The sequence below is a fragment of the Scardinius erythrophthalmus genome (genome assembly GCF_964197995.2).
Source record: "Scardinius erythrophthalmus genome assembly, chromosome: 11".
In the NCBI taxonomy this organism is placed as follows: Eukaryota; Metazoa; Chordata; class Actinopteri; order Cypriniformes; family Leuciscidae; genus Scardinius; species Scardinius erythrophthalmus.
In genome coordinates, this window is record NC_138231.1 from 44558054 (window position 1) to 44568908 (window position 10855).

General features: G+C 49.1%; 1 protein-coding gene across 2 annotated transcripts in view; it reads left to right on the plus strand.

Moving 5' to 3' along the window:
- Window positions 1-9115, plus strand: part of rpf2 (ribosome production factor 2 homolog) — a 14546-nt gene extending 5431 nt beyond the window's left edge. The window contains exons 4-11 of one of the 2 annotated variants that reach the window (XM_081378757.1): window positions 1090-1129; window positions 1201-1282; window positions 2414-2490; window positions 2595-2694; window positions 3308-3410; window positions 7156-7300; window positions 8770-8916; window positions 8985-9115. In XM_081378757.1, coding sequence (XP_081234883.1) covers window positions 1090-1129; window positions 1201-1282; window positions 2414-2490; window positions 2595-2694; window positions 3308-3410; window positions 7156-7300; window positions 8770-8916; window positions 8985-9026 — 736 coding nt within the window. In that variant the 3' untranslated portion in view covers window positions 9027-9115. Of the gene's footprint in view, window positions 1-1089; window positions 1130-1200; window positions 1283-2413; window positions 2491-2594; window positions 2695-3307; window positions 3411-7155; window positions 7301-8769 lie in introns of both variants that reach the window. The other variant, XM_081378758.1, reaches the window with a different exon arrangement.
- The last annotated feature ends 1740 nt before the right edge of the window (window positions 9116-10855 follow it).

A 10855-nucleotide genomic window follows, 5' to 3' on the forward strand; every position in this document is an offset into this window, starting at 1 on the left:
AATTATGACCAGAGACGAATTCATATTACGTCTGCTGTTTAAAACAAATAAAGATCCAATAGAGGAGAATATTTATGCGCGAAAAGCGGGAAACTCTGTATATTCGTGCAGTGTGCGCATGTCAAAACATCAGATCCGATTTAAAACTTGTGACATATAAACGCGCACATCAACCCGATTACTTTATTTATCATTCATGTAAACACCTTGTTCGGATTCATCAGTCGGATTGATTTCATTCCGATTGTGTCCATGTAAACGCAGCTAGTGACACGAACAGGAACTCAGATCAACTGCAGTGTTTGAGGGCGGGGCTTAGAGACGCTGTTCAGCCAGTCAAGACCAGAGGCTGGCATTATGCAAATTACTTACAAACCTACGAATCAGGATCGAGCAGGAAGTGAGACAGGATTACTGACGACTCGTTTCAGTTCAGAATCACTTCTTCCTTTTAGGAGACAATAACTCCAGTTATCTGTGAAACTGCAGATGTTTACATTCACAAACAGCTGTATTACACACTGCATATCTGAACTAGCGTAGCCGAACTAGCGTAGCTGAGCTACCATAGCAGCTGAACTAGCGTAGCTGAGCTACCATAGCAGCTGAACTAGCGTAGCTGAGCTACCATAGCAGCTGAACTAGCGTAGCTGAGCTAACGTAGCTGCTGAACTAGCGCAGCTGAACTAGCATCGCTGAACTAGCGTAGCTGAACTAGCGTAGCTGAGCTACCATAGCAGCTGAACTAGCGTAGCTGAGCTACCATAGCAGCTGAACTAGCGTAGCTGAGCTACCATAGCAGCTGAACTAGCATAGCTGAGCTACCATAGCAGCTGAACTAGCGTAGCTGAGCTAACGTAGCTGCTGAACTAGCGCAGCTGAACTAGCATCGCTGAACTAGCGTAGCTGAACTAGCGTAGCTGAGCTAACGTAGCAGCTGAACTAGCATCGCTGAACTAGCGTAGCTGAACTAGCGTAGTTGAACTAGCGTAGCTGAACTAACGTAGCAGCTGAACTAGCGTAGCTCAACTAGCGTAGCTGAAGTCGTGTCAGTCAGATGATGATGTGTGTGTGTTGTTGTCCTGACAGGAAGAACATGGTCCGGCCCTTCGAGGACTCCACGGCTCTGGTGAGATCATGCTTCACACTCGTGTGTGTGTGTGTGTGTGTGTGTAACCGTGTTGTGTTTGCTTCCCTCAGGAGTTCTTTTCCAAGAAGTCAGACTGTTCCCTGTTTCTGTTCGGCTCACACAACAAGAAGAGACCCAACAACCTCATATTCGGTGTGTGTGTGTGTGTGTGTGTGTGTGTGCTGGTGTCCTCCACAGGACGCATGTTCGACTTCCACATGTGTGTGTGTGTTAATGTGTGCTGGTGCCCTCCACAGGACGCATGTTCGACTTCCACGTGTGTGTGTGTGTGTGTGTGTGCTGGTGTCCTCCACAGGACGCATGTTCGACTTCCACATGTGTGTGTGTGTGTGTGTGTGTTAATGTGTGCTGGTGCCCTCCACAGGACGCATGTTCGACTTCCACGTGTGTGTGTGTGTGTGTGTGTGTGTGTGTGTGTGCTGGTGTCCTCCACTTCCACGTGTGTGTGTGTGTGTGTGTGTGTGTGTGTGTGTGTGTGTGTTAATGTGTGCTGGTGTCCTCCACAGGACGCATGTTCGACTTCCACATGTGTGTGTGTGTGTGTGTGTGTGTGTGTGTTAATGTGTGCTGGTGTCCTCCACTTCCACGTGTGTGTGTGTGTGTGTGTGTGTGTGTGTGTTAATGTGTGCTGGTGCCCTCCACAGGACGCATGTTCGACTTCCACGTGTGTGTGTGTGTGTGTGTGTGTGTGTGTGTGTGTGTGTGTGTGCTGGTGTCCTCCACTTCCACGTGTGTGTGTGTGTGTGTGTGTGTGTTAATGTGTGCTGGTGTCCTCCACAGGACGCATGTTCGACTTCCACGTGTGTGTGTGTGTGTGTGTGTGTGTGTGTGTGTTAATGTGTGCTGGTGTCCTCCACAGGACGCATGTTCGACTTCCACGTGTGTGTGTGTGTGTGTGTGTGTGTGTTAATGTGTGCTGGTGCCCTCCACAGGACGCATGTTCGACTTCCACGTGTGTGTGTGTGTGTGTGTGTGTGTGTGTGTGTGCTGGTGTCCTCCACTTCCACGTGTGTGTGTGTGTGTGTGTGTGTGTGTTAATGTGTGCTGGTGTCCTCCACAGGACGCATGTTCGACTCCCACGTGTGTGTGTGTGTGTGTGTTAATGTGTGCTGGTGTCCTCCACGGGACGCATGTTCGACTTCCACGTGTGTGTGTGTGTGTGTGTGTTAATGTGTGCTGGTGTCCTCCACAGGACGCATGTTCGACTTCCACGTGTGTGTGTGTGTGTGTGTGTGTGTTAATGTGTGCTGGTGTCCTCCACAGGACGCATGTTCGACTTCCACGTGCTGGACATGTTTGAGCTGGGTGTCGAGCAGTGTGTGTCTCTGAAGGCCCTGAAGGTGAGCAGCAGTGTGTGAGATGGGAGTGTGTGTGTGTGTGTGTGTGTGTGTGTGTGTGTGTGTGTGTGTGTGAGTTGGGAGTGTAACGTGAGCTGTGTGTGCAGAAGGACACGTGTCCCGTGGGAACTAAACCCCTGCTGGTGTTCGCCGGAGAGCTGTTCGACACGGACCGAGAGCACCAGCGCCTGAGGAGCGTCCTGACAGGTGCCACACACACACACACACACACACACACACACACACACACACACACACACACACACACACACACACACACACACACTCTGTTATCTGTGTTCAGCAGATGTTTGAGCAGGACTTCAGGTGTTGTCTCTACTCACTCTTGTGGAGGACTCATGGCTCACATTATCGCGATAATCAACTTCCTGTGCGCTAACAGTTTTATCAGCCAATCAGAGGCAGTGTTCAGACCAGGGCTGAAGACAAGCAGGAGGGCGTTTCCTTTCCGTGAACTTTGGCAACGAACCGAAACTCAGAAGAAAAATCTTTCGTTTTTTGAATCTGTGATTATTTAAGTGAAATATTTTTGCTGGTTTCAAAATATAAAGCAGAATTAGGAACACCCAGTGTTGACCGATGCTCTGTGCAACACCAGTACATAAGATACGGACGAACACACAAGCAGCGAAACATGAAAAGTAATTTAACTCATCAATTATAAGCCAGAATATGTGGTGTAACATTAGCATGAGCTCAGTGTGTGTCTGCAGTCTTAATCAGTGTTGAGGAGAGTGAAGTCTGCTGTAACCGCCCTCTCGTCTCTCTCTCTCTCTGTGTGTGTGTGTGTGTGTGTCAGATTTCTTCTGCGGTCCGCGAGTGTCTGCGGTGCGTCTGGCTGGACTGGAGCACGTGCTTCACTTCACAGCGCTGGAGGGCAGGATCTACATGCGCAGCTACAGGTGACACACACACACACACACACAAACACTCCTGACCGCACCAGCCACACACACACACACACACACACACTCCTGACCGCACCAGCCACACACACACACACACACACACTCCTGACCGCACCAGCCACACACACACACACACACACACTCCTGACCGCACCGCACCAGCCACACACACACACACACACACACACACACACACACACTCCTGACCGCACCAGCCACATGTAAGTGTGTGTTTCCTGCCGGGGCTCAGGCTGCACGACCGCTGAATGACTAAAGAAGTGTTCTCAGTGAGATTGTAGAACACTTCCTGGACTAGGATTAACTCCAAGGTTAACTGTGTAAAGCAGACAAGGTGTTTTAGATAATCGAGCAGTAATAATTCCTCCGTAAATAATCTAGCTCTGCTGTTGGGTCATCTCTGGTTCTCACTGAAAACCATAGATATCACAAACCTCAAAACAACCTATCACACACTTCTGTTGTTGTTAGCAAAAGACGTCAGCTGTTACTGTGCGTTCACACCGCCGCCGGCACAAGCGTCAAAGTGGCCGGAAGTCACTCATTTGCGGTGTGAGCGTACAGTTAGCCTAGCTTAGACTCATGACACACACAGCTGACTCGCCGAACCAGCTGACAGTGGTGTTGATGGACGAAACTACAGGGTAACTTTAAGACACGATTAATTACATGATCATACACCCATTGTGTTCAAACAAATGTTGAAATGACCTTTGATGGAGTGATGGAGTGATGGGATGATGGAGTGATGGAGTTATGGGATGATGGAGTGATGGGGTGATGGAGTGATAGGGTGATGGGGTGATGGAGTGATGGGGTGATGGGGTGATGGAGTGATGGAGTGATGGAGTGATGGGATGATGGGGTGATGGAGTGATGGGATGATGGAGTGATGGAGTGATGGGATGATGGAGTGATGGAGTGATGGGATGATGGAGTGATGGGATGATGGAGTGATGGGATGATGGAGTGATGGGGTGATGGGGTGATGGGATGATGGAGTGATGGAGTGATGGGATGATGGAGTGATGGGATGATGGAGTGATGGAGTGATGGGATGATGGAGTGATGGGGTGATGGGGTGATGGGATGATGGAGTGATGGGGTGATGGGGTGATGGAGTGATGGGATGATGGAGTGATGGAGTGATGGGATGATGGAGTGATGGGGTGATGGAGTGATGGGATGATGGAGTGATGGGATGATGGAGTGATGGGGTGATGGGATGATGGAGTGATGGAGTGATGGGATGATGGAGTGATGGAGTGATGGAGTGATGGGATGATGGAGTTATGGGATGATGGAGTGATGTGATGATGGAGTGATGGGGTGATGGAGTGATGGAGTGATGGAGTGATGGGGTGATGGGGTGATGGGATGATGGGGTGATGGAGTGATGGGGTGATGGAGTGATGGAGTGATGGAGTGATGGAGTGATGGGATGATGGAGTGATGGAGTGATGGGATGATGGGGTGATGGGATGAAGGAGTGATGGGGTGATGGGGTGATGGGATGATGGAGTGATGGGGTGATGGAGTGATGGAGTGATGGGATGATGGAGTGATGGGATGATGGAGTGATGGGGTGATGGAGTGATGGGATGATGGGGTGATGGGGTGATGGGATGATGGAGTGATGGAGTGATGGGGTGATGGGATGATGGAGTGATGGGATGATGGAGTGATGGGATGATGGAGTGATGGGATGATGGAGTGATGGGGTGATGGAGTGATGGGATGATGGAGTGATGGGATGATGGAGTGATGGAGTGATGGAGTGATGGGGTGATGGAGTGATGGGATGATGGAGTGATGGAGTGATGGGATGATGGAGTGATGGAGTGATGGGATGATGGAGTGATGGGATGATGGAGTGATGGGATGATGGGATGATGGAGTGATGGGGTGATGGGATGATGGAGTGATGGGATGGAGTGATGGGATGATGGAGTGATGGAGTGATGGGGTGATGGAGTGATGGGATGATGGAGTGATGGGATGATGGAGTGATGGGATGATGGAGTGATGGAGTGATGGGATGATGGAGTGATGGGATGATGGAGTGATGGGATGATGGAGTGATAGAGTGATGGGATGATGGAGTGATGGGGTGATGGAGTGATGGAGTGATGGGATGATGGAGTGATGGGGTGATGGAGTGATGGGATGATGGAGTGATGGAGTGATGGGGTGATGGGATGATGGAGTGATGGGGTGATGGAGTGATGGGATGATGGAGTGATGGGATGATGGAGTGATGGGGTGATGGGGTGATGGAGTGATGGAGTGATGGGATGATGGGGTGATGGAGTGATGGGATGATGGAGTGATGGATTGATGGAGTGATGGGGTGATGGAGTGATGGGATGATGGAGTGATGGGATGATGGAGTGATGGGGTGATGGAGTGATGGAGTGATGGAGTGATGGATTGATGGAGTGATGGGGTGATGGAGTGATGGGATGATGGAGTGATGGGGTGATGGAGTGATGGGGTGATGGGATGATGGAGTGATGGGGTGATGGAGTGATGGGATGATGGAATGATGGGATGATGGAGTGATGGAGTGATGGGATGATGGAGTGATGGGATGATGGGGTGATGGGGTGATGGAGTGATGGGGTGATGGAGTGATGGGATGATGGGGTGATGGAGTGATGGGATGATGGAGTGATGGATTGATGGAGTGATGGGGTGATGGAGTGATGGGATGATGGAGTGATGGGGTGATGGAGTGATGGGATGATGGAGTGATGGAGTGATGGGATGATGGAGTGATGGATTGATGGAGTGATGGGGTGATGGAGTGATGGGATGATGGAGTGATGGAGTGATGGGATGATGGAGTGATGGGATGATGGAGTGATGGGATGATGGAGTGATGGGGTGATGGAGTGATGGGGTGATGGGATGATGGAGTGATGGAGTGATGGGATGATGGAGTGATGGGATGATGGAGTGATGGAGTGATGGGATGATGGAGTGATGGGGTGATGGGATGATGGAGTGATGGAGTGATGGGATGATGGAGTGATGGGATGATGGAGTGATGGGATGATGGGATGATGGAGTGATGGGATGATGGAGTGATGGGATGATGGAGTGATGGAGTGATGGGATGATGGAGTGATGGGATGATGGAGTGATGGGGTGATGGAGTGATGGAGTGATGGGATGATGGAGTGATGGGATGATGGGATGATGGAGTGATGGAGTGATGGGATGATGGAGTGATGGGATGATGGAGTGATGGGATGATGGAGTGATCACTGCACAGACGTGTATACTGTGAAGGAGAGAGAGAGAGAGAGAGAGAATCTTCTTTTATCCCAGATGTGAGATGTTCAAACTGACCAGTCAGATAATCACACACACACACACACCCCGCACTAAAGATGTGGAAATCCATCGACCCCTGAAGTTCCCACACACGTCAGCCCACAGGCCACACACACACACGTCAGCCCACAGGCCTGACACACACACACACACACACACACACGTCAGCCCACAGGCCTGATGCACACACACACACACACACACACACACACACACACACACACACACGTCAGCCCACAGGCCTGATGCACACACACACACACACGTCAACCCACAGGCCTGACACACACACACACACACACACACACGTCAGTCCACAGGCCTGACACACACACACACACACACACACACACACACTCTCCTGACAACAGTGTTTTGGCAGGGTGCTGCTGAAGAAGTCGGGCTGCCGGACGCCCCGGGTCGAGCTGGAGGACATGGGCCCGTCCTTCGACTTCGTCATGAGGAGGAGTCACATGGCCTCAGACGACCTGTACAGAACCGCCCACAAGAAACCCAAAGGAGTGAAGGTGCGACACACACACACACACACACACACTCAAAATCACACACTCTCACACACACTCACTCACACACATCATCTGTTCAGCTCGTGAACACACACACACGTCCGAGTAGTGTTGTCACGGTACCAAAATTTCAGTATTCGGTGCCAATGCCAGTGGAAATCCACGGTTCTCGGCACCTAAGGGCTAGAAATCAATAAATTCTTTGCTGATTCTTCCTCGTCATCTTGGAGAGCGCAGTTCACACCGCTTCAAAAATAGTGGATCTCCGAATGCGAATGAACTTACTCTGAATTTTAGTGTTGTTTTTATATGAGGATCCTTTTTCAAATACAAGGTCAATATTGATTTTCACTAACGACAAAACAACAAATTATCCGTGAATTTAAATGGAACTAATCTTTAAAAGCTTTCCATCTTCACTCTCCTCATGTAACGTTGCATTCGGAGATCGACAGGTTTCTCCTTTCCACAAGCGCTTGCTCTCCCGTGGCGTCTGTCACGCCTGGAAAAATCGCTTCTATTATGAGTGCGTTTGCCGCGCGCCTACATTTGGAATGACGAATCTGCACGCGCAAAAAACGCGCTATGTGAACGGCCACTTGTGGCAACGTGACATTAGCCTGATCCAAAATATTTCCATGTGTGTCTCTTTCCTCCTTTCTTATCAACAAGTGGATTTACAGCCGCATCAGCAGCGCCGCCGGTCGCCATGTCTCAGCGCTTTAATAAAGAGGACGCGCTCAGTGCATGCGCATCAGGGAACCGGGTATGAACGGGTCCTCGGTACCACCGGTACTAAAGAAAACTTGGTACCGTGACGTTTACATTTTTTTAGTACCGACTTGGTACCAAAGTACCGGGTCTTTTGACAACACTACGTCCGAGGCGCGTCCGAGGCGCAGGGCTGGGCGAGAGACATTACTGCGGTACAGTAGAGTTCTCAGTCACAATAATACAGTTAAAACTTTATCTTTTGAGGAATATCACAAATGTCCCTGATTTTAACAGTAAAGCTCCGTTGTGCAGCACTTGCTGAAAGATATGAGGAACTTTTTAGTTTTAATCACTTTCATAATTTTCTTAACTTTTAATAATCTGAAGTTAAATTGTGTAGTTTTAATGATTCAGTAATTAGACATGTTCTGATGACTATAATGTAATTTGCCCATTGAAACTGAATCCAGAAGAATTGAGATGTAACTCACTGAGACGGGTTTGATGGGATGTGTGTGTTGATCTGTGTACAGTACGAGCTCCAGATGATGGTCATGTGATAGTCATGTGATAGTCATGTGATAGTGTGATAGTCATGTGATAGTCATGTGATAGTCATAGTCATGTGATAGTCATAGTCATGTGATAGTCATAGTCATGTGATAGTCATAGTCATGTGATAGTCATGTGATAGTCATAGTCATGTGATAGTCATAGTCATGTGATAGTCATGTGCTTCTTCATTTCACCTGCAGCCCAAGAAGAAGAAGAACGTTTCCCATGATGCCTTCGGCACCAGGTTTGGCCGCTTACACATGCAGAAGCAGAACCTGGACAAACTACAGACACGCAAGATGAAGGGTCTGAGGAAGAGGAAGAGGAGAGGAGAGCCGGCGGAGAGTGTGTCCCCGAAGACAGCCAAGACCGACAACTGACCACACACACACACGAGGAAGAGGAGAGCCGGCAGAGAGTGTCCCCGCCCCCAAAGACTGCCAGGACTGACGGCTGACCACACACACACACACACACACACACACACACGATGAAAGAGTCTGAGGAAGAGGAGAGGTTGTGATGCAATAAAAAGATTTCTCTAAATTGTGTGTTTGTGTGCAAATGAATCCATCAGTTCAGTCACCGTTAGCTAGTGTTCTGGTCCAGTGTGCCGGACAGGGCTGAGGGCGGCTGGGGTCAGCTGATGGAGATGAGCGCGGCTGCTGGGGTCAGCTGATGGAGATGAGCGCGGCTGCTGGGGTCAGCTGATGGAGATGAGCGCGGCTGCTGGGGTCAGCTGATGGAGATGAACGCTGTGCGCGCATTTGATAAATGATCAAAAGTTAGTGAGACTTTGTCCAGTGACATTCATAACACGGCGTCAGAGAACGGGACTGTCGAACACTGGAGTGTTTGAGATTAAACCGCCAGTGAGACTCACCCTGCGGTGAGCGAGGCCCGCATGAGGAGAGTGTGTGCAGGAGCAGGAGTGTGTCTAACAGACGCTGAAACGTGTCTAATACTGATGGTGGCGTAATAGCGTTCACACGTTACACTACAACAGGGTTCACCAATCTCGGTCCTGGAGGGCCGCTGTCCCTGCAGAGTTTAGCTCCAACCAGCTCCAATACACCTGTTTGAAAGTTTCTAGTATGCCTAGTGAGACCTTGATTAGCTGGTTCAGGTGTGTTTAATTGGGGTTGGAGCTAAACTCTGCAGGACAGTGGCCCTCCAGGACCGAGATTGGTGAACTCTGCACTACAACATGTACACATTATACATGACATCTCCCTTGTTTTATATACTAGAAAAAAATAAAAGATTTAACAGCTTGTACATAATAAACTTGTTATCTTAGGGCTTGGTACTATAGCCTACTGTATTACTCCGGTACCAGGCACTCTGATTGGTCTAGCAAATCTTGCCAGTCTCTCATTAGCCACTGAGTGAAACTGACTGTTTCTCACTGGTGAACTCGTGGCATTCACAGAAAATGAACAACTTGCTCTGGCATTATTGCCCACGCTGTTCTCCTGCTCTGAACTCGGCTCTAAGTCTGGGGAAGTCTTCCACAGGTTCAGTTTGAGGGGAAGGACACACCGTCTCCTGTGTTTAGCATCTCTCGAGTAACGTTTCACGCAATCAGACTATTCAGGCAAACGTTTAATGTTCTGTGTGAGAAGTTTATGCATCAAAGTCTTATTTAAAGGGTCCGGTAATTCCACTCATCGTTTATTTTCAGTTTTTGGAAATACTTTAACTGTTGCCTCTTCGCTAGACTTAAAGGTGCGCGCTTGTTTTCACAGATCTGAGATTTAAAAATGGCGCCACCGGAAATGCTTCAGGACCAGACATGCGCAGTAGCATTCCAGCGCGTTCGTTGTTGTTTATGTCCTTGAAATGGTCTATATATCTAGAATGTACATTTCCTGAAGAAAATGTGAGTGCTGTTTGCAGTTTCAACGCTGTGGTGTAACCAGGAACAGGCTGAAGACTCCAAACAACACTTTAATAGTAACGCTCAAGAATCATGTAAAAGGCAGGGAAACTCACGCTAACACGGTGTAGGTATTACGGTGACCGGAGAAGGAACAACTTAAGTAGTGAATACGACGAGGATAATTACTAAACACAGCTGATTCACATGAACTAATAATGATGGTAACCAAGGAGACGAAAAAATGGCGGGAAACTGAACAAAGAAACATGTGACAGATGAAAACACACTGAAAGTCTATGAACTAAACTGGACGTGACATGACGCCTCTCCCGGCCTCGCGCCGTAGAAGAGTGCGGACAGATGGAGAGATGGCGGAGGTGAAAGGGGCAGACAGACAGACAGAT